The 24,131-nt window shown below is 45.3% G+C and overlaps 1 protein-coding gene across 1 annotated transcript; it reads right to left on the reverse strand.

Annotated features, from left to right (window-relative positions):
- Positions 1 to 7,011: 7,011 nt before the first annotated feature.
- PYM1 (PYM homolog 1, exon junction complex associated factor) lies at positions 7,012 to 22,501 on the reverse strand. Its single transcript, XM_072842753.1, has 3 exons — positions 22,031 to 22,501; positions 8,537 to 8,630; positions 7,012 to 7,953 (listed from the first exon to the last, which is right to left on the reverse strand). The coding sequence occupies exons 1-3, from the start codon at positions 22,062 to 22,064 to the stop codon at positions 7,470 to 7,472; spliced, it is 612 nt and encodes a 203-aa protein (XP_072698854.1). The 5' UTR covers positions 22,065 to 22,501; the 3' UTR covers positions 7,012 to 7,469.
- Between the last annotated feature and the right edge of the window lie 1,630 nt (positions 22,502 to 24,131).

Below are 24,131 nucleotides of genomic sequence, written 5' to 3' on the forward strand. Positions count from 1 at the left end.
TAAATAAATAAATAAATATTAAAAAAAAAAAAAAAAAAAGAGAGTGCAAGAGGGATCCCTGAGTGGCGCAGCGGTTTAGCGTCTGCCTTTGGCCCAGGGCACGATCCTGGAGACCCAGGATCAAATCCCACGTCGGGCTCCCGGTGCATGGAGCCTACTTCTCCCTCTGCCTGTGTCTCTGCCTCTCTCTCTCTCTGTGACTATCATAAATAAAAAAAAAAAAAAAGAAAGAAAAGAAACAGTGCAAGACAGAAGACGATGGAATGACACCTTTAAGTGCTAAATGAAAAAGGTGTCAACCTACAGTACTATTTCGCATGTAAAAATGACGACAAAGGGATCCCTGGGTGGCGCAGTGGTTTAGCACCTGCCTTTGGCCCAGAGCGCGGTCCTGGAGACCCGGGATCGAATCCCACGTCGGGCTCCCGGTGCATGGAGCCTGCTTCTCCCTCTGCCTGTGTCTCTGCCTCTTTCTGTGTGTGTCTCATGAATAGACAAAAAAAATCTTAAAAAAAATAAATAAAAAGGAAATAGCAAATATGTAGGTAAAAACAAAAGACATTTTTAGAAAGTTGTTTAAAAGATAGTTTACTTGGGCAGGCCGGGTGGCTCAGCGGTTTGGTGCCTGCCTTCGGCCCAGGGTGTGATCCTGGAGACCCAGGATTGAGTCCCAAGTCGGGCTCCCTGGGTGGAGCCTGCTTCTCCCTCTGCCTGTGTCTGTGCCTCTCTCTCTCTCTCTGTGTCTCTCTCATGAATGAATAAAGAAAATCTTAAAAAAAAAAAAAAAAAAGGATAGTTTACTCTTTATGGGGTGCCTGGTGGCATGGTGGGTTAAGCATCTGACTCTCGGTTTCGATTTGGGTCTGATCTCAGGATCATGTGATGGAGTCCCGTGTCTGGCTCCGTGCTTCCCTCTCCTTCTGCCCCTCCCTTCTTTGCACTTTCTCTGAAATAATAATAATTAAATAAATAATTATAAATAAATAATTAAATATTTTTAAAAAGGAGATAATTGACTCTTTGGGGCACTGGGCTGGCTTAATCAGTAGAGCTTGAGATTCTTGATCTTGGAGTTGGGAGTTTGAGCCCTGCATTGGATATAGAGATTACTTAAAATAAGTTAATTAATTAATTAATACAATAGATTCAAGACAAAAACAGTAATAATATACAGTGGGATATGTGTAGAAGTAAAATGTATGACAACGATAGCAAGAAGGATATGCAAAGGGAAAATGGTAGTATACTACTATACAATTTTTACATTACACATAAAATTATGTAATATTATTTGAAGATAGTCTGTGATAAGTTAAAGATACATATAATAAGCCTTAGTGCAACTACTGAAAAAATATATAGTTGATAAGAGAAAATAAAATGAAATACTAAAAATACTCAATCCAAGATCAGCGGGTAAACGAACAAAAATAGGACAAATTAAAAAAAAAACAACAGCATGGTGGTAGATTTAAATCCAACCAAATCAATTGGAATTGTCTGTTTATGTACTTTGCCATTTTTCTATTGGAGTAGTTGTCTTTTCTTATTGATTTGCAAGAGTTCTTTATATATTAAAATATAAAGGTTTGTGTATGCTTTCTGCCTTTAATGCTATTATGATAGCAAACTTAGACACTAAGGTAGAAAAACATAAGCTATATTCAGGAAATAAACATTGAATAGATGAGTAAATTGGCAGTAAAAGGTATTGGCAGTGAATTGGCAGTAAAAGGTATTTAAGGGAATCATAGAATATAAAGATAGGGTCATTCAGGACCAGAACATAGAGTGCTGTCTTAAACCCTTCAGGCTGCTATCACAAAATACTACAGACTGGGTAGGTTATAAACAAGAGAAATTCATTGTTCACAGTCCTGAAAGTTGAAAGACAGAGATCAGGGTGCCAGCATGGTCAGGTGTGGGCCCTCGTCCAGGTCACAGACTTCTCGTAACCTCACATGGTGGAAGGGTCTAGAGAGTTCTGTGGTGTCTCTTTTATAAGAGCACAAATCCATTCAGGAGGCCTCCACTCTCAAGTCCTAATCACCTCTCAAAGTTCCCATTTATTAATACTATCACCTTTGGGGGTTAGAATTTGAACATGAATAAAGGGGGGATTCGGGGACCACAAACATTGAGACCATAGCAACTGCCTTGACTATGGGATAAAGGAGCTTGGTCCCTATTGGGTAGACTGAAGGGAACTTCTAAAGGCTGCTGTTCGATGAAATGATACCATAAACACTGGACTTAAGGAAGATAAATCTTGTTGAAGATTGAAGTGTGTAGGACGGACTGGGGAAATGGGCAGTGGAGAGAGATTTAAGTTGGATTGAAGTATAATTAGCGTGCTTTTGCAGTAATTCATACAGGAAGTGACATCCAGCCATATAATGAATAAGGATTAAAATTATATGCCTGCTATAAAAATCAATAGCCTTAGGTCTCTATCAGTGGTTGGTTTTACACCAGTTGAATTTGAACAAAAACAAATAGTAGACACTGGATGGGCAGGTTTGGGAGATGACTGGGCTAGGGAAACTGAGTTATTAGCACAGAGGTAGTTGCTGGAATCACAGGAGTAAACGAGGTCACCGGCGGAGACTTGGGTGCAGCAGAAGCTGGTGCATTGGAAGGGCTCCTAACCATCCTTGCAGGATGAAAGCCCAGGTGTCATCTCCTCTGGAAACCTTCCCGGATCACCATCTCTGTGCCCCCCGCCCAGCTGCCGTTCAGGTCCCTTCTCTGCTCCCACCGTGTCTATGCCCCTATTTATCACACTGTGTAATTGGTGAGCATTGTCTGTTTCTCTTGAGCTTCTAGAAAGTAGGTACCAAAACTTATTCAACTCTGTGTTCTCCTGGCCTATGATAGAAAGCTCTTGAAAAATGTTTGCTGAATATGATCAAATTCTGTGACTTGTTGCTTTCCCAAGGAAGAGGTCCTTTTTAAAATATGTTTATTCATTTTAAAGATTTTATTTCTTTATTTGAGAGACGGGGACAGAGGTAGCAAGCAAGAGCACAAGCTGGGCGGAGAGGGAGAAGCAGGCTCCCTGCTGAGCGGAAGGCAGATGCTTAAGGACCCAGCCCCCAGGTGCCCCCCCAGGAAGAGATCCTTTAACATCTTCTCCTCCCTCCTCCCCCACTAAGCCACTTACTGTTTGAGGGGTGTAATCTCTAGTCTTTCCACTGGAGTTCAGCGTCTTCTTGGACCTCCCTGGGGGAATGTAAAGCATTTCTGATTTCTTTTGAGAGATGCCAATACTGACAACAAATTGTACCTTCTCGCTCCTAGATTCTCTACCCTCCTCAACTTGTAGGATGAGGCTATCGTTGGGGAGGGAGATCTAGACACCCTGGGTGGGAGTGCCTGGGAGCCTGGAGAGAAAGGATTTTCTGGCTAAAGGAAAGCTCTGCGCTACCAGCTGCAGTCCGGGGACAGGACAGGACGGGAGAACCTGCCAACACCGCCCCTCACAGCACCACCTGGGGCCTGACGAGAAGCCAACGCAGCCGCTCGGGAGCCCAGGAAGGGAAGTGGCCCGTTGGAAAATAAGTCCCCTCCAGACCCTCGAATCTTTGCTATCTACACATTAGGAGGAATCATCTGCAAGAGGGAAAGAATCACCAAATAAATAGTGAGATAGCCTCAAGAATAAAAAGACAGAGAGGAGGTAATTTCCTTTGCCATAAGCTACCAGGGCCCATTGGGGAAATAAACTGGTATCCTTCTGCCCCAACCACCCCAAATAGAGAGACCAGACAGGGTGGGATGCCCTAGCCCCTTGCTATTGATTTTATCAGTGGCTTTCAAATTTATTTTCCTGCAAATCAAGGTAAGGAATACATTCTATATTCTCGCTCAACACTGATAGAGTGATGAACATATACATGAAACAAAATTATCCTGAGACATATTGACCCTTATTAAGCATCAGTCTCTGCTATCTTCTATTTGACCACATTTACAAATACCACTAGTGGGGCCCCTGGCTGGCTCAGTGCAGCGTGTGACTCTTGATCTCAGGGTGTAGTTCAAGCCCCACGCTTGGTGTAGAGATTATTTAAAAATAAAATCTTGGGGCACCTGGGTGGGGTTGGGCCTGTCCAACTCTTGGCTTCCGCTCAGGTTGTAATCAAGCCCTGCCTCCAGCTCTGCGCTCAGATGGGAGCCGCTTGAGACTCTCTCACCCTCTCCGCTGCCCCTACCTCCTGCATGCCCATTCTCTCTCGAATAAACAACTCTCTTTTTAAACAGACTTTATTTGGGGGTGGGGGGGAGAGCAAGCTGGGGGAGGGGCAGAGGGAGAGAATCTCAAACAGATGCCTACTGAAGACAGAGCCCAGTGTGGGGCTTGATCTCTCAACCCTGAGATCATGACCTGAGCTGAAACCAAGAGTTGGACACTTAACAACTGAGCCACCCTGGTGGCCCTAAAATAAATAAATCTTGGTGGAAAGATCTTGAAAAAAAAACACAGTACCAGTCACCACTTTCTAAATTGATTTCATGACCCACATTTTGAAAAACACTAGTTTATGTGCAAATTTTCATCCTATATCAACACTAATTTTTTGGTAAGGAAAGGTGCCCCTACAGAACTGAAAGCGAATTCACCACGCCCCGTTTGTGCTGCCACGCTAGCTCTCCCCTACCTGCCTCTCCTGAGTTGTGAGTCATAGTCTTCAAAATCCAACACCACCATTAAGTCTTTCCACTCCCCCAATCCAAAGAAATGGGGTTTGTCTTAGTTCTCCCTCAACAGTGCTGCCTAGCACTTAATTAAACCTGCCTAGGGATCCCTGGGTGGCACAGCGGTTTAGTGCCTGCCTTTGGCCCAGGGTGCGATCCTGGAGATCCAGGATCGAAACCCACGTCGGGCTCCCGGTGCATGGAGCCTGCTTCTCCCTCTGCCTATGTCTCTGCCTCTCTCTCTCTCTCTGTGTGACTATCATAAATAAATAAAAATAAAAATAAAAAAACCTGCCTATTACTTATTTTAAGATTTTACTTATTTATTCATGAGAGACACACAGACAGAGAGGCAGAAACACAGGCAGAGGGAGAAGCAGGCGCCTCACAGGGAGCCTGACGTGGGACTCGATCCCAGGACTCCGGGATCACACCCTGAGCGGAAGGCAGACGCTCAACTGCTGAGCCCCCCAGGCGTCCCTTAATTAGCGATTTACACAACTTAATAGCTTCCTTAAATAAAGGTTCTACAATGTATCCATAATTGCATCCCTCCAGACTGGCACAATGGCTAGCAGGGCCCAAATATCAAAATAAACTTCTATCAAACTACTTAAGATCCAGGAAATTTAAAGGTTTACTGTGGCAAATCCTTTTGCAAAGCAATTAATCTCTCCTTAATAATAGTTTTTAAAGTACAGATTCCTCCAAAACAGCCAAACTTATAAAACATCAAACATCCATTTTTAAGCCAATTAAGTCGTATTTATAAAATCTTTACAATTGTTTAGGGGTCCTACACAAGGGAACTCAAGCTTTTAGACTCACAGTGAGGTGCCCAGGCAAGGCCTCATTAACTGAGTTCAGCTGTTCGAGGCACAAATTATCCCTCGCTTTCTGTGTCTACACATGGCTTGTGGCCTTACTCTTTCAGGCAATTATTTGAGAATTTACTATTTGGGGCACTGCGATGCAATGACGGTAAACATCAAGCAGGGCTCCAGAGTGTGATGATCTAATGAAGAGGCGGCCTAACAGTAAACAAGCACAGCAACGTAATGTAACAAACGCCATTACAAACCGAAGTGAGGAAGCCCGTTTGGAGAGACACCTAAATTAATATTTGAGAGTAAATGGAAGTCTTCCTGGCGAGGATAACGCCGGGCTCCGAAGACCAAGAAAGGACGAGGCAGAGGCGGAGGGGGTGAGGAGGAGTACTGTAGGCAGAGGGCCCCGCAAGGGCAAAAGGCAGAGGCTCAGAGAGAACAAGCTCATTCACCGAATAGCAAGTAGTCGGTAGAGTTGGAGCAGAGTGTGGCCTGAGCTGAGGGAGACAGGACACGAGGCCACAGTGTGTGGGACCTTCTGAGTCGGGCTAAGAATGGAAACAACCGAGTTCATTCAGTGAACTTCCCCTCCGTTGGTCTCTGCACTAGCAGCCGGCTAGAAAGAAAGATGGTGTTAAGTTAGGGGGTGTGTGAATCACAGTGTAAAAATTAAGTGACAGCTCTTTTGGGCTGTCAATGCCTCTTCTTGTATTAGTTTGTCCCACAATGCCATCTTAGGGTGGCATCTGACAAGATAAAATTTCAAAAGAGCTCCAGACAGAAACAGTAAGGGAGGTACAAAGGCCCCATTGCTCTGGAGCATGAGAATGACACATGTAAATTAACATTTGAAATTAAATTTGTTCTGAAGTTTCCTTTCATTATAATCTAATTGATATTCACTGAAGTCTGAGCAAACATACAGAAATCAGTGTTGCGAATTTAGTCATACACTCACAATCTCTAAAAATTGCAGGGGGATCCCTGGGTGGCACAGCGGTTTAGCGCCTGCCTTTGGCCCAGGGCGCGATCCTGGAGACCCGGGATCGAATCCCACGTCGTGCTCCCGGTGCATGGAGCCTGCTTCTCCCTCTGCCTGTGTCTCTGCCCCTCTCTCTCTCTCTCTCTGTGTGACTATCATGAATAAATAAATTAATTAATTAAAAATAAAGGGGCAGCCCTGGTGGCGCAGCGGTTTAGTGCCGCCTGCAGCTCAGGGTGTGATCCTGGGGACCTGGGGTCAAGTCCCACATCGGGCTCCTTGCAGGGAGCCTGCTTCTCCCTCTGCCTGTATCTCTGCCTCTCTCTGTGTGTCTCTCATGAATAAATAAATAAAATCTTATTTAAAAATAAATAAATAAATAAATAAATAAATAATAAATAAATAAAAATTGCAGGGATTACTCCCAACACTTGTCTTCCTGTACCGAACTGAAGGTGATAAAACATCTACTAGAAGCTGAAAAGAGAGGGACAAGGCCAGGCATGTTGTCTACTTGAGTTTATTCTGTTCTTAAAAAAAAAAAAAAAAAAAAGGCGAGGGACGGAGGGAGAAATAACCCATAAACACTGTGAACAGGAACCAAGACTCCAAGACTTGGGTGTACTCCCCCTACCCTCGACCTCAGTTCTCCAAGAGATGCCCACCCACCCAATTTTCTTTGAAACAAGACACCCAAATCAGCAGCAAAGGTACCTGGGGTAGTCACTGAGATTTTCAACACTGGGAATGGGAAGGAGAAAAGTCCAAAAAATAGGAGTTGGGAAGAAGAGGGAAGGAATGACGGCAAGGCCAGGCTCTGGAGGATGGAGTTGGGCCATGAGAGATGGAAGCGAGTCAGTATTGGGGGGGTTACCCCTCCTGACTGCTGCTGCCCACGTTCCCCAGGCCCCCAGAGAGCCCCATGGTTTGTTCTGCAGTCCATTCCCTATTCCCCAAAGGCCTCACAGGCCCAGCTCCAAGTCCTCAAGCTCCTCCTCGAGCGCCCTCCTCCTTGCTAGCTTCTCCAGCTGCTCTTTGCTGGGCTGGCTGATTTCCCCAGCCTGGATCCGTTGCTGCAGCTCTTCCACCTGCCGAAGCTTCTTCTTTAGGTTTTTTATCTTCTTGGCCTTCTCCGTGGTGGCGGCTGAGTCAGGCTGGTCAGAGGCTGCTGCTGGGGCTGCCCGGGAGCCCTGCGGAGCACTGGGGGGTTGGGCAGTCTCTCCCAAAGACACCTTCTCGAGAGTCCGGCTCAAGGCCTCTGCCTCCCCCTTCTCCTGCTGCTGCCGCCGCTTCTCCTTCCGCTTCAGGTTGCGTTTGGCTGTCTTGGAGAGGCCTGGCTCACCACCTTCAGGCCTGGATGGGGTGACAGGAGCAGTAGCCTCGGGGCTCAGACCTGGGGGCAGTTCCGGTTTACTCTTGAAAAACTTCACATACTTGTTCTCATACCTGCAGGGGAAGAGAGGCCAACAGTTTCAAAGAATCACTGACTGTTGGAGCTCTCTTCTTAACCCCCTTTTTTTTTAAAGATTTTATTTACTTATTCACGAGAAACACACAGAGACACGGACATAGGAAAAGGGAGAAGCAGGCTCCCCGCGGGGAGCCTGATGTGGGACTCGATCCCCAGACCTGGGATCAGGCCCTGAGCTGAAGGCAGATGCTCAACAGCTGAGCTACCCAGGCGTCCCCCTTCTTAACCTTTGAAATCATTTCACCCTCTCACTTTCTTGCTTCCTTCCTCTCCTGTGGTCTCTGTCCAATTTTCCTCGTTCTGCAGGCTGTGGGAAGGTCTCTAGGTCTTAAAGTTCCCTATTTCGGAATGCTAATTGAATGTTCTGATGAACAGAAGCCACAGGAACAGGACTAGGCACTTAAACCCCCCTTGCTCATCTCTGAATCCAAGCCCCATCTCCTCTTCTTTCTCAGAGAGCTGCTCCCTCCTTCCATTTTCTGGGGTCTTGGGATCAAAAGATTCTTCTTTTCTGTTGAGACCCTATTAAATACCCCCTCCTCACGCCTAACCACGCACACTGGGACCTCCTCCTGGGGCACATAGCCTTCTTTCACCCTCCGCTGCTTGCGCCAGGTCCCGTCAGGTCGTTGTGTTGAGGCGATATATTTGCCTGCAAAAACAGAATCAAGTTAGACAGTTACTCTTCCTAATTTTCAAATAGTTCTCAATTTGAAAGAATGCATGAATGCACACAGCTTTCCTCAGCACCCATCCAGCCACCAAATGCAATCATGAAGTCATCCTTTTCTCTCATCAATTCGCCTTTCATCATTGTTCACTGAGTGCCCAAACCCTGTATCATACACCATCCTTGCCCTCAGGAGTTCTTTTTTTTTTTTTTTTTAAAGATTTTACTTATTTTAGGGACGTCTGGGTGGCTCATTGGCTGAGTGTCTGTCTTCAGCTCAGGGCATAGGATTGAGTCCTGCATCGGACTCCCTGCAGGGAGCCTGCTTCTCCCTCTGCCTGTGTCTCTACCTCTCTCTGTGTCTCTCATGAATAAATAAATAAAAATCTAAAAATAAAATAAAGATTTTACTTATTTTTTTAAGATTTTATTTATTTATTCATAGAGACACAGAGAGAGACAGAGAGACAGAGAGACAGAGAGAGACAGAGATACAGGCAGAGGGAGAAGCAGGCTCCACGCAGAGAGCCTGACGTGAGACTCCATCCAGGGTCTCCAGGGTCTCCAGGATCACACTCTGGGCTGCAGGCGGCGCTAAACCCCTGCGCCACCGGGGCTGCCCAGATTTTACTTATTAGAGAGAGAGCACAGAGGGAGGGATAGAGAAAGAGAATCTTCAAGCCGACTCCATGCTGAATGCAGAGTCTGACACAAGGACCTCATGACCCTGAGATCATGACCTAAGCCAAAACCAAGAGTTGGATGGTTAACTGAGTGATCCAGGAGCTCCAGGAGTTTCTATTTTTACACTATTTTCTATTTTTAGTCTAGCTGGCAAGATAGGATAGGCAGAGGAAGAGTTTAAAAAACAAACAAACACGACAATAGCATGGGGACATCAAAAGGCAATAACTGAATAAGAGGCCAAAGGGGGGCAAAAACAAGAAATTGTAGGAAGGAGAAATGACTGGAGATGTAGAGAGGGGAAGTCTTAGTAAGATGGGTCATGAAAGGGGCACCTTGGTGGCTTAGTCGGTTGGGCGTCTGCCTTTGGCTCAGGTCATGATCCCCAGATCCTGGGATGGACCCCTGCATCCTGGGATGGACCCCATCCCTGCTGGGCAGGGAGCATGCTTCTCCCTCTCCTCCCCACTTGTGTGCTCTCAAATAAATAAATAAATAAATAAATAAATAAATAAATAAAATCTTTGAAAAAAACTTATAAAAGATGGGTCATGAAAAACAGATCAACTTCTAAGAATCCATACTACAAATATAAAAGTACCAGTACACAAGGATATATGTAAAGGGTGTTTGTTGCTGCATTAAGGTAGCAAAAACTGAAAGCAACTTCGGTGGCCATCAGTAGATGAATCCCTGAGTACACATTGATCATCCACATGATGGAACACCGTGCTGTGATGGAAAAAAATGTCAGGTGTAAGTGCACTGACTCTGGCTTGAATGGTGCTCATGATATACCAAGTGGAAAAAGCAAGTTGCAGGACAGTGTAGAGAGTAGTTACCCTCAAAGTTTTTTATTTCAGGATCCTCCTCCACTCTTATTTGAAATATTATCCATTTTACTATGCAATATTAAAAAACAAAACAAAACAAAAAAAAACAACCCAGGGAAGCCCAGGTGGCTCAGCAGTTTAGCGCTGCCCTCAGCCCAGGGCATGATCCTGGAGACCCGGGATCGAGTCTGTCAGGCTCCCTGCATGGAGCCTGCTCCTCCCTCTGCCTGTGTCTCTTGTCTCTGCCTTTCTCTCTCCTGTGTTTCTCATAAATAAATAAATACAATCTTAAAAAAAAAAAAAAAAACACCCAGGGATGCTTGGGTGGCTCAGTCGATTAAGTGCCCAACTCTTGGTTTGGGCTCAGGATGTGACCTCGGTGTCCTGGGATGGAGCCATATGTGAGGGAGTCTGCTTAAGATTCTCCCCCTCTACCCCAGCCCCCCATAATCTCCCAAATAAATAAATCTCAAACAAACAAACAAAAAAAAAAAACAAGGTGCCTGGGTGGTGCAGTCAGTTAAGCATCTGGTTTAATGCTTAACTGGTTAAGCATTGGTTAAACTCTTGGTTTCGAGATTCTCTCTGCCTCTCTCTCTGCCCCTCCTGCTCTCTTGCTCTCTAAAATAAATAAATAAATCTTTTTAAAAAAAACACACCCATATCTGTTAATCTTGTCAGGAAAGTCTTTACTGGGAAGCAAGCTGTCAAGATAACAATGGCAAATACAAGTTTTCCAGAATTCTAATTTTTACTTGAAGGTTTGGGATTTTACCATTGGCAACAAATACTGTCAGTCAATTTTCTTTCAAATGACAGGTTTCGTTCCTTCACTTTCAGGAAAATGCCTATCAGATACCCGGTTCTCAATCACTAGTTTGTCAGTGGTTCTTTTTTTTTTTTTTTTTAAAGATTTTATTTACTCATGAGAGACACAGACACAGAGAGAGAGGCAGAGACACAGGCAGAGGGAGAAGCAGGCTCCATGCAGGGAGCCCGACATGGGACTTGATCCCAGGTCTCCAGGATCAGGCCCTGGGCTGAAGGCGGTGCTAAACCGCTGCGCCACCCGGGCTGCCCTGTCAGTGGTTCTTTTAAGTAAAAGTGGTGTTCCATGAAAAGGAAGCTTGTTTAGCTTGCCCCTTGTGGACAATTGTGCCAGTGCTTTTCCTTCTACTCCACCTTACTTCAGTACAGTCCAGTGTTTCATCCAAGCTTCCCATTTAGTCCACAGAGAAGAGTAACTTTCAGTTACAAAATGAGTAAATTCTGGGTAATCTAAGGTACAGCATGGTAACCACTGACAACAGAACTGTATTGTATACTTGAAAGCTGCTAGGAGAGTAGACTTTCACAACAAAATGGCAATTATGTGAAGGATGTGTTAGATAACACAATGTTTATTGTGGTAAACATTTCATGATATATACATGTGTCAAATCATGACATTGCACATTTTAAACCTACACAATGTTATATGCTGATTATATCTTAATAAAGCTGGAAAAAAGTAAGATGTGTATTCAAGGGCCAGGGTTTAAAAAAATTAGTAAATCTGGGTAGCCTGGGTAGCTCAGAGGTTTAGCGCCACCTTCAGTGCAGGGTGTGATCCTGGAGACCCCAGATCGAGGCCCACATTGGGCTCCCCACATGGAGCCTGCTTCTTCCTCTGCCTGTGTCTCTGCTTCGCTCTCTCTCTCTCATGAATAAATAAATAAAATCTTAAAAAATAAAATAAAATTAGTAAATCGTATTGCCTAATCAAAGATATTCTTTTTTTTTTTAATTTTTATTTATTTATGATAGTCACAGAGAGAGAAAGAGAGAGAGGCAGAGACATAGGCAGAGGGAGAAGCAGGCTCCATGCACCGGGAGCCCGATGTGGGATTCGATCCCGGGTCTCCAGGATCGCGCCTTGGGCCAAAGGCAGGCGTCAAACTGCTGCGCCACCCAGGGATCCCAATCAAGGATATTCTTAAGTGAAACTGACATTATTTACTGCAAGCACCTAGTAGTGAAGAGCACAAGGAGTGGGAGCTTGGTGCAACCAGCTTGATTGGTGCTAAGAGGCCAGCAGTTTTACCCGCCTTTGATTTTGCACCCTTAAAGCAAATGTCAACCCAGCAAAAAAGGCAATTAGCATTAGTATATAATAAAAAGTTAAAAAAAAAAAAAAAAGTTATGTTTGCAGTCCTCCTGACAGTCTCTTAGGGAACCCCCAAGGGTCCTAGACAACATTTTGAGAACTGCTGGCATAAGGTATGCTCCCAGTCTTGTGGGGGGCAAGAAGCAGCACTTAACAGTCCATTTGGTCTGAGCACAGGGCGAGGAGAAGGGTATGGAAGGACACATACCAAGATACCAAGCTTTTAATGCAGTTATCTTAAGAGGGGTAATCTAGAAGCAGTAATAGAAACCATTAACCATCAATATATATACTTGCTACCTTCATAGATATCTTTATTTATACCATTAGTGTTTTTAAGAATCTTATATATACATATATATGTTGTATTATGTTTTGTGTGGTTTTTTGTTTTTTTTTTATTTTTTATTTTTTTTAAGATTTCATTTATTTATTCATGAGAGACACAGAGAGAGAGAGGGAGAGAGGCAGAGACACAGGCAGAGGGAGAAGCAGGCTTCATGCAGGGAGCCTGACATGGGACTCGACCCCAAGGCCTTCAGGATCACACCCTGGACCGAAGGTGGCGCCAAACCGCCGAGCCACCGGGGCTGCCCTGTTTTTTTGTTTTTTTAAAGTAGGCTCCACAGCCAATGTGGGGCTTGAACTCACAACCCTGAGAGGAAGTCACATGCTCCACCAACTGAGCCAGCCTGGTGCCCCATGTGTTTTTTTATTTTTTTAAGTATTAGTTTTTAAAAAGAAAGAAAGTTTTGAAAAAGAAAAAGTCAAGTCCAGGGCCTTCCACATGGATTATATATTGTTCCATGAACTGGCTTTTTGTTCAAAATGAAAGTATCATTAATATATTAAAACTAAAAAAAAAAAAAAATTAAAGAAAATAGTTAAGATCTGACAGGTAGAAGCGATGGGACAAAGGACAAGCAGGCAAAGAAAGGCACGGATGTGGAAGGGGCATGGAGTATTTATAGAACAGAAAGTAAGAGGAATCCAAGTGAATCAGATAGTTCCTGTTAGGAAATAATAAAAAACGGGGTTAGATCCTGGAAAACCTTAAACACCAGGTCAAGGAATTTGAAGTTTTTCTGGTGAATGAGAGAGAGGCACTGAGCATACTGCTTGCCTAAATGCAATAGTTTGGAGTATAAACTGAAGAATGAAAAAGCTGAGGCTTCATGGAAGGGGACTGACTGGAGTTGGGCTTTAAAGAAAGAGTCAGGGATCCCTGGTGGCACAGCGGTTTGGCGCTTGCCTTTGGCCCAGGGCGCGATCCTGGAGACCCGGAATCGAATCCCACGTCGGGCTCCCGGTGCATGGAGCCTACTTCTCCCTCTGCCTATGTCTCTGCCTCTCTCTCTCTGTGTGACTATCATAAATAAATAAAAATTAAAAAAAAAAAAAAAAAAAAAAAAAAGAAAGAGGGCAGCCCGGGTGGCTCAGCGGTTTAGTGCCAACTTCAGCCCAGGGTGTGATCCTGGAGTCCAGGGATCGAGTCCCACGTCAGGCTCCCTGCATGAAGCCTGCTTCTCCCTCTGCCTGTGTCTCTGCCTCTCTCTCTGTGTCTCTCATGAATAAATAAATAAAAATCTTAATAAAAAAAAAGAGTCAAACTCATAAGTGAACAAGGAGGCAGAATAGATTCTAAACAGAAGTTCATTCTGAACAAAATACCACACGTGGGAATGGAGATGGCCTGTTGGGGAGACAGTGGCTGAGTCAGAAGGCTGGTGTAAAGCTGGTGTAAATGAGGGGAAGAACGTGCAGACCTTGAAATGCCAGCTATCTGGTACTTGGCATGCATTCAATAAATATTTGTCCAATCAATGACTCTTTTATCCAAAGCAGTGTTTTAGGGCAGGATGAAATCTGGCAGGATGAATTGGTGAATTGGAAAGGGAAAACACTGGAGACTCAGAACTCAGGGGAAAAAAGGGTGCAATAACCCTGGCACAAGAGACAAAACTGTTTGAAACCGTGAAAAGGGAAAGGAAGAGACTGATGCCAGAAAAGAATTAGCAAAGAATCAACAACACCTGGGAAGTCACTGATTGAGGAGGGGTAAGGAGCTAAAGTAAAAAATAATTGAACACCTTCAGTAATTCCAATCTTGACAATTTAGCACTAAGGAAATATACCAAGAGGAAAACACAAAAACAGAAAAAGAAGAAAGGGAAAAAAAAAAAAAAAAAGAAGAAAGGGAGAGATAATTAGGTGAAAATTGTGGCATTATCTATAAAGAGCTAAAAATTAAAAGCAAACTTCAAGTCCAGGTATACAGGAATGGTGTATAATACATCCATGAAAAATGATAATAGAGTGCCTGGCTGGCTCAGTCAGAAGAGTGTGTGACTCTTGGTCTCAGGGTCACGAGTTCAAATCCCATGTTGGGTGTAGAGGTTACTTAAAAATAAATAAATAAACTTGAAAGAGACCTGAGCGCCTGGGTGGCTCAGTTAAGACTCTGCCTTCAGCTCAGGTCCTGATCCCAGTCCCAGGTGGAGCCCTGCACCAGGAGTCAGGCTCCCTGCTCAGCCAGGGAGTTGGCCACTCTCTCTACCCCTCCCCCTAGTTGTGCTCTCTCTTACTCGCTCTCCAATAAACTTTAAAAAGACATAATTTTTAAAAATAACAAAATTTTAAATAATATAATATGACATAATGTAAAACATAATGAAATTATATAAATATACCATTTCATTAAATGTTATGCATATTTATTTTTTAAAAGCTTTTATTTATTTATTCATGACAGAAAGAGAGAGGCAGAGACACAGGCAGAGGGAGAAGCAGGCTCCATGCAGGGAGCCTGACACACCCCAGACCGAAGGCGGTGACAAACCGCAGGGCTACCGGGGCTCCCTGTTATACATATTTTTAATTTCAGACAAGAATGTGCAATATGAAGTCAGGTGATTAGATTATAAATATTCTTTCTTTTTAAGAATGCACATTAATGTTATTTTATTGTGGGTTTTAAAAATATCTCATTTGGGGCACCTGGGTGGCTTAGTCGGTGGAGCATGCAATTCTAGATCTCGAGTTGTTGAGTTTAAGCTCTATGCTGGGTGTGCAAATTATTTCAAGATAAAATCTTTTTTTAAAAACTTTATAGTCACTCTAGTTTTGTTTTGTTTAGATTTTATTTGAGGGCAGCCCTGGTGGTTCAGCGGTTTAGCACCGCCTTCGGCCCAGGGCCTGATCCTGGAGACCCGAGATCGAGTCCCACGTCGGGTTCCCTGCATGGAGCCTGCTTCTCCCTCTGCCTATGTCTCTGCCTCTCTCTGTTTGTCTCTCATAAATAAATAAAATCTTTTAAAAAAGAGAGAGATTTTATTTATTTGAGAAAGAGCACACACGAGGTGGGGGAGGGACAGAGAAAGAGGAAGCAGACTCCCCACTGAGTAGAACGCCTGGGGGTGGGGGCAGGGCTCCATCCCAGGACCCTGAGACCACGACCTGAGCCAAAGGCAGATGCTTAACCAACCGAGCCATGCAGGTGCCCCAAAGATATAATGTTTTAAAAAAAGAATCTCATTTTAGGTTTCAAACCTAAATGGCTTGGAGAATGGGTACAAAATAGAGAGTGAAATTACCTTTGACCTGGTGATTTATAAAGATTTTGTGGAGGGCAGGGACCTGTTGTGATCTTTGAAAGATAAGCAGGATTTAGGCAGGTAGAGGTGGGGGGTGTGGTTATGAGAAATGGCAAGAAAGGAAGTATTTCAGGCCTATGGGACGACACAAAGGGACAAATCAGACTAGTCAGGACCCCGCTTAAAATCCTTTCTGGGGACACCTGGGTGGCTCAGCGGTTTAGCGCCCGCCTTCGGCCCAGGGCATGATCCTGGAGACCAGGTATCGAGTCCCATATCGGTATCGAGTCCCACATCAGGCTCCCTGCATGTGTCTCTGCCTCTTTCTCTCTCTCTCTCTCTCTCTCTCTGTCTTTCATGAATAAATAAATAAAATCTTAAAAAAAAATCCTTTCTGTATTCCTATTGCCTTCAGGGTATTTACAAGTAGGAGAGGACCACACATAAAAGGCCTTGTTAGTGTCCAGTCTCTCAGCACCAAGTCACTCATACTCTACTCCAACCACTGAAATATTCACAAATCTCACCAGACCTGTGTCTCTTATTATTTATGCTTTTTTGCTTTGCTTCTTTTGGCCTGGAATAGACTTTCCTTGATTATTATCTTAGTTAATTCCTATTGGTCTTTAAAGGCCAAGTTCGAGTATAAACTCAGTCAAGTCTTCCCTGACCTTTCCACCCTAAACCAGGTTAGAAGTAACCCTTTGTGCAATACCTTTGTGCACGGCACCTGTTTTGGCTTTATTATGCTAACGATGAACAAAATTGTGTACTTCCTTGAGAATAGAGACTTTGTCTTTGATCTCTAAGGCAAAGGGCCTGGCCCATAGAAGGCTGTAATTAATTCAAATTAATAAATAAAGAGGGGCGCCTGGCTGGCTCAGTCAGTAAAGCATGTGATTCTTGGTCTCGGGGTTGCAAGTTCCAACCTCAAACTGTGGATAGAGATTACTTATAAATAAAATCTTTAAAAAAATTATTTCAGGGACTCCTGAATGGCTCAGTGGTTGAGTGGTTGAGTGGTTGAGCATCTGCCTTCCAGCTCAGGACACGATACAGGGGATCAAGTCCCACACCAGGCTCCCTGCGGGGAGCCTGCTTCTCCCTCTGCCTGTGTCTCTGCCTCTCTCTCTCTCTCCTTCTCTGTGTCTCTCATGAATAAATAAAATCTTTTTAAAAAGTAACTAATTAATTTTAATTCTCACAAAAATCCTATGTCTGTAGGAATTATTATTCTAATTGATGAGAAAAAACTAAGGCTTAAATTCCCAAAGCTTAAAATTCTCAAGGCCAGCAGGCTGACAAGTACTGAAGATGGGATAAGAATAATGGCAGTAGGAATAGAAGAATGACATTTTGACAACTGGTGTGTGTCAGAGGATGGGGAACGAGAGGAATAAAAGATGATGCAACAAAGAGTAACAAACACAACAAAGATACCTACTGCTCTGATCTTGGTTTTCTTTTTTTTTTTAAGATTTTATTTATTTATTTGAGAGAGTGACAGAGCAAGCATGAACAAGGTGGTGGGGGGATGGGCAGAGGGAGAGGGAGAAGCAGACTCCCCTCTGAGCGGGGAGCTGATGCGGGGCTTGATCCCAGGACCCTGGGATCATGACCTGAGCCGAAGGCAGATGCTTAACCACCTGAGCCACCCAGACACCCCTGATCTTGGTTTCTTCATACCATTCTCCAGTAAAAGGAACAGGGGATCCTTGGGAGAAATGGCTGATTCTAGGACCAAGACAGGAAATCTAAAAGACAAGCCTGGAGCATCTTCTAATGCGAGAAAGTAAGTTAGAGCTAAAAAAAAAAAAATAAAAACAAAAACCTACACTGTTGGGGGTATGTCAAAAGGACACAGGGCCAACTGAAAGAGCTCCCAATTCCCAAAGCTGGAACATTTAAGCAATAAAGCAAATAGTATTGGAGTATAACCCAATGTCCCTATTTCTATAAATAAATGACTGAATAAGTCAATGGAGAAGACATAAATCTGCAGAAAAATTCCAAATAACATATGTAAATACTCCATCTTTAAGAAGGAAGCATAACTTCCTACACTTTAAGTGTGCGAGTTGTGAATAGAGAGCCTTTCTTATAGACGATAGTATGAAAAGAGAATAAAAATAAGGGTAACTTTACAGTGGAAAAACCTTACAAACACTACTTCAGCCAGGTGATCAGTCAGAATCAATAGCAAAAAAAATCATGACACATACCCTTGATATGATGAAAACGTAACTTTTCCTTTGCAGTTGTACCACAAAAACACATAAGCCCAGTCTAATCATGAGAAAAATATCAGCCACATTACAAACAGAGGCATCCTATAAAATACTTGACTAGTACTCCTCAGCACTGTCAAGGTCATCAAAAACAAGGAAAGTCTGAGAAACTGTCACAGCCAATAGGAGCTTAAGGAGACATGAGAAGTAAAAGTAATGTGGTATTTGGGATGGGAAGCTGGGACAGGAAAGAAAATTAGGTAAAAACTAGGAAACCTGGGTAGCCCGGGTGGCTCAGCAGTTTAGCACCACTTTTACCCCAGAGCCTGATCCTGGAGATCCAGGATCGAGTCCCACGTTGGGCTCCCTGCATGGAGCCTGCTTCTCCCTCTGCCTGGATCTCTGCCTCGCTCTCCCTGTCTGTCTCTCATGAATAAATAAATAAAAATCTTAAAAAGAAAAAAAAAAAAAAAAACCTAGGAAACCTGAATAATGTATAGACTCTGGTTAATAGTAATGTATCAATATTGGCTCAGTGATTGTAATAATGGTACCATACTAATGTAAGGTTAAGATGTTAATAACAAGGGAAACTGAGTGTAGCATATATGGGAATTGTCTGTATCATCTTCTCAAGTTTTCTATAAATCTAATACTGTTCTAAAAAATAAAGTCTATTTAAAATTAAAACGAGAGAGATGGTGCAGAAAGTTGATTTGGGGTTGGCTAGGACAAGGATGTCACTAACAGAAATAAAGAAGGAAAAAATTATATCAATTTTGGGCAGACTAAATTTAACAAAACTGTAAAGAATTAAGGGACAAATAAGCAGTAAGGAAATGAAAACAGTATGTGTAGACCTGATATTCAAGAAATCAGGCTGTGAACAGAAAGAAACAAAAATGACAGGCCTTGATGCTTCAGTGAAATAGAAAGTGGGGGAAAAAAAGTGAAGCCATCTGCCATAGGAGAGAGAATTAAAAGGGAGGGTCACAGAACGCTGGAAAAAGTTGGGGGAAAGAGCCACGGTAGAATGTAAGCAAACCAAGAAAAAAGAATTGGAGAGAAGCCGGGATCTTGGCAGAAGTTAACACTAAGTTATATTACACTGAATGTGCTAGTTTTGCACTTTTTCTCTAGCCATGTGCGTAGAAGCCAAGAAAATAGGTGATGAGTATGATTCAAGATAACAGAAGTGCTTGCTAAGTATAGAAGTTCAAAATAAATGAGGAAAAGCAATGAAGATAGTATCAAAGTGGCTAGTCACCAAGGTCTAGCAGAGCAGCTTCAAAGGTAGTCATGAAGGTACTGGTAGATGCGATCAAATGGGAAAGGTCAAGAACCTAAGACGGGCAAAAAGCAGATTCTCTGGATATGAAATAGTGAAAAAGGTAACTGGTGGGAGGCTAAAGTAAGTAACGGAGAGCATCATCTCAAGGGGAAGTGGTGTTACAGAGTAGGTCTTAATTGTAGCGATTCTGATGTGGACCTACTTTATTTATTTTTTTAAATTTTATCCATTTATTTGAGAGAGAGAGAGATAGCAAGCAGAGGGAGAAGCAGAGGGAGAAAGACAAGCAGACTACGTGCTGAGTTCAGAGCTCAACGTGGGGCTGGATCTCATGACCCTGAGATCACGACCTGAACTAAAACCAAAACTCAGTCACTTAACTGACTGAGCCACCCAGGCGCCCCTGATGTGTAGCTACGTTAAAAATACAAAGGAGAGGCGCCTGGGTGGTTCAGTTGGTTAAGCCGCCAACTTTTGATCTCAGCTCAGGTCTTGATCTCAGGGTCCTGAGTGCAAGCTTTCAGCTGGGCTCAGGAAAACAAAAACAGGGATCCCTGGGTGGCGCAGCGGTTTAGCGCCTGCCTTTGGCCCAGGGCACGATCCTGGGGACCCAGGATTGAATCCCACGTCGGACTCCCGGTGCATGGAGCCTGCTTCTCCCTCTGCCTGTGTCTCTGCCTCTCTCTCTCTCTCTGTGTGACTATCATAAATAAATAAAAATTAAAAAAAAAATAAAGCTTTAAAAAAAAGGAAAACAAAAACAAAACAACAACAAAAAAAACCACAAAGGAAAGTCAACCATCTTGTGCTGAGGAACTATAAGACCAGAATATTTCAAAGATGCTGGAGATACTGAGAATAAGAGCAAGAAACAGGGGATCCCTGGGTGGCTCAGCGGTTTGGCGCCTGCCTTTGGCCCAGGGCGCGATCCTGGAGTCCCGGGATCGAGTCCCGCGTCGGGCTCCCAACATGGAGCCTGCTTCTCCCTCCTCCTGTGTCTCTGCCTCTCTCTCTCTCTCTCTCTATGTCTATCATAAATAAATAAATAAATAAATAAATAAATCTTTAAAAAAAAAAAGAGCAAGAAACACAGTGGAGAAAAAAGTGATGCAACAGGTCTGGGTCCTTATGGGCAATAAATGATGGCCCTGAGATTTTAGAGAAAATGCTATAATTGCATGGCAATACCTTCCACAAAGATTAGAATGACAGTGGTAGGTCAATGATCTGGAAGTAGTAAGACAAAGTAAAAAAAAAAAAAGCAGTGCTATTCCTTCTCTTCTACATAGTCAGAGAACAGAAGATAACTCTTAGTGGGCGAGTAGAGTGAAATGTGGTATCTGGATTTTTGTGAAATAGGTTTTAAGAAAATAGTTGAATAAAGAAAAGCACACTGAACAGTAAGTAATATTTTCAAAGCTCACATTAAAAGGAGCCAGTAGAAGAAGGATCTTCTGTAGAGAACAGAAGAGGTTCTGTGCACCACTTTGAAATGTGAGGCTGGAGACAAGTAGCAGAGACCCGGCTTGTCATAAGATACCACAGGAGAGGTGGGCTGAGACCTAAGGAACATGGAAAGTAGCAAAGCAAGAAGCATAAAGGGCACAATTCAGAGCACAGCAGCACACACAGTGTCACGTCTACAAGAGACTGCATGTACACAGCCAAGGCCACAAAAACCAGTAACACCTAGCCTTGTACAGCTTTTTATAAATTGCTTTCACATATGCTATCTTACTTGATCGTCACTAGGTAGATATTCCTAGGCACATTTTTCTAAAGATGAGGAAATCAGGATGGGACAAAACCAAAATGAAAATACTGACTTCCAGTTTTCAACACATCAACCTCCATACACCTCAGCATCTCCACCAGCCAGGCCGGAAACTCTTCTCTAGCCAGAATCGTGGCTTCTATGAACTTGTCACAGGGCTTGAGAGGCCACTTAGACACCTCCTGTTTGCCTTCTTCCACCTCAGCTCCCTCGACTTTTATCACCACCACCACCAGAGAAGGTACAGAAGGGTGATGCCATCAAGAAGAAAACTCAAGCTGAAAGTTATACTCGATTCCTCTTCCCTTCACACCTCTGAACCTCAGTGACCCAAAAATGAAGGCGAGGGAGAGAATGGAAAAAGCACTCTATGGCAACGAAGAGGTCTTTAACAGATAGAGCTTCGAGGAAGAGAACCAAGACGGGGCTGGGGTAGGGCACAGGGCAGGTACAGCTGCCAGGTGGGGGAGGGGAGCCGGAGTAAAGCTGGAATTGGAGGGAACTGAGAGTATAGGAGTTCCCACACCTGGAGCAGCCAAGAGAGATATGGGATCTCCAGCTGCTGGAGGAAAGCTATGGGCCTAGGAGGGTCCTGGAGCAGGGACCTCACTGAAGGACCCCAGGGTCTGGGTGACCGGAAGCAGGGACCCCCAAACGCGAGACCAGAAGGGGGCGCAGGTGACACCCCACAGGAGAGGATGAATGGGGAAGGCGGTCCGGAGGGCGGGGCAAAAGGAGGGGCCCCGAGATGGGCGGGGCACAGACCCCTTTCCAAGTCCGAACCCCTGCCCCGAGAGCCCGGGGAGAAGCGGCTCCGCGCCTCCCGCACTCACCGCCGGTCTCGTCAGTTACATAGGGAGTCGCCATCTTGAAAACGCAAACCACTTCCGGCGTGAGCGGGCTGGGGTCCCGCCCCCCTCCCCACCGGAAGTGGAGTCCAGATCGCAGCCAGCCACCATTTTAGTCTTAAAGGGAGAGTGCACCATTTCGTGGACGGAGGCGGCGGAGAAGCTGAAGACTAAAGGCAGCTAGAAGCTAAAGACTTGAATAAAATAAAAGCCGGAGGCTCTAGTAGGGCCAGTGATACCAATATCGGGCGCCTGGTCCGTGTGAGAGAAGTTCCGGGGCTCGGCCCCTCCGTCCGTCCGGGGCCTTCGGGGAAGAGGGGCAAGGCCCACCGGCACCCGGAGCGCGGGCCGGTAGAGGGGTCAGGCCGGACCCTGCCCCCGGGCCCCGGGGCCTCGGGCGCGCACCGGCTGCCCGGCCTTGTCGGGGGCCGCCCGCTCGGCCCCGCACGGCCCGGGCTGCCGCCGAGATCCCCGGCCGGCCCGGCGGCCTCCTCGGGCCGGCCCCGGGGTCGGAGGGCAGGGCGGAGGCCTCTGGGCGGAGCCACTTAGAGTCTCATTAACCTGGCGCAGGTCTGGGCGCCGGGCCTCGAGCTGGAGCCGGCCGCGTGCAGGGCCCCTCCCTCCGCCCGCCGGCCGGTGCCTCCCGCTCCCCGGAGGGACCCAGAGGTCGCCCCGCAGCCCGGGAGCGGCCGGCGGCAGGCTCCTCTCCTGGGGCTTGGCTCCGCGCTCCCGCTGCGCTGCCCTTCCCTGCGGATCTTTGACCCCCAGGCCCCCGCTTCGGGCTACGGCTACGGACTACGCTACGTTAACGTCCCCTGCACCGCGAGGGCCCGGCCTCAGGGCCTACCTCCGACACTAGGCCGCACGCGCTTGAGAGAGGCGAGAGCACTGCCTAACTTCCTAAAACTTTGATAGGAAGCTTTGAACTTTTCTCAGGTCGTCGCTTGTCGTCCATCCCCTCCTCCACCTTCCTGTCTCGCACCAGAGGCCCCGCTCAGAAGGTCCCAAATAGACCCATTTAGGGGCGCCCGGGTGGCTCTGCGGTTGGGCGTCTGCCTCGGCTCAGGGCGCGACCCCGGGGTCCCAGGATCGAGTCCCGCGCCGGGCTTCCTGCAGGGAGCCTGCTTCTCCCTCTGCCTGGGTCTCTGTGTCTCTCGTGAATACATAAATAAAAATTTTTAAAAGATTCACTTAAGCACTGATTGGCACTCAATACACAGTTATTCCCAATGTTCTAACACTGCCATTCTTTTAAATATTTTTTTTAATTTTTTTTATTTATTTATGATAGTCACAGAGAGAGAGAGAGAGAGAGAGGCAGAGACATAGGCAGAAGGAGAAGCAGGCTCCATGCACCGGGAGCCCGACGTGGGATTCGATCCCGGGTCTCCAGGATCGCGCCCTGGGCCAAAGGCAGGCGCCAAACCGCTGTGCCACCCAGGGATCCCTAACACTGCCATTCTTAATCCCTGCTGTCTTTTTTTTTTTTTTTTTAACTGTATTTATTTTATTTATGAGAGACATAAAGAGGCAGAGACACAGGATGCCCAGATAACGACCCAAGCCCAAGGCTGACGTCCAACCACTGAGCTACCCAGGTGCCCCAACCCCTGCTCTCTTGCAACAATTGGGCTTCAGCCTCACTGGGTCAGCATCTTGTCCTTAGTCTTGTTATTAATGATTATTAGAGGTGAGAATGCGTAATGAAGCCTTTAACTAGAGGGATGCATGGATCAATGGACCTTTCTGCAAGAGAGAATCCTAAAGTCACCAACCCTAGGCCCCTCCTTGTGCCCCCAAACATCTTGCCTCAGCTCGGGGGTTGACAGGAAGTGAAACTCAATTGTGCTATTATGTGCCCAGCAGACCTGCCTGGGTCCCAACCCTGGGCCCCGGATGTGACCCCCCTACCCCCACCATACACACACCCTGAGAAGGAAGAGGAGAAAGAAGAGGCTGGGGAGAACAAGGCTGTTGTTTTTTCCTTTCCCTTTGTTCACTGCGGTTTCTTTCTTTCTGATTTTTATGATGTGGTTGATTAAAGAAATGAGCACCTGGAACAGTAGACATTATACACCTCCTCCTT

This window comes from Canis lupus, chromosome 11, assembly GCF_048164855.1.
Source record: "Canis lupus baileyi chromosome 11, mCanLup2.hap1, whole genome shotgun sequence".
Lineage (NCBI taxonomy): Eukaryota > Metazoa > Chordata > Mammalia > Carnivora > Canidae > Canis > Canis lupus.

Coding starts and splice junctions, on each gene's coding strand:
- PYM1 (XM_072842753.1), bottom strand. CDS start 22,064: ATGGCGACTCCCTATGTAACTGACGAGACCGGCG. Junction 8,631..22,030: donor TGTAACTGACGAGACCGGCG/GTGAGTGCGGGA, acceptor CTGTTTTTGCAG/GCAAATATATCGCCTCAACA. Junction 7,954..8,536: donor CCCCAGGAGGAGGTCCCAGT/GTGCGTGGTTAG, acceptor CTTCCCCTGCAG/GTATGAGAACAAGTATGTGA.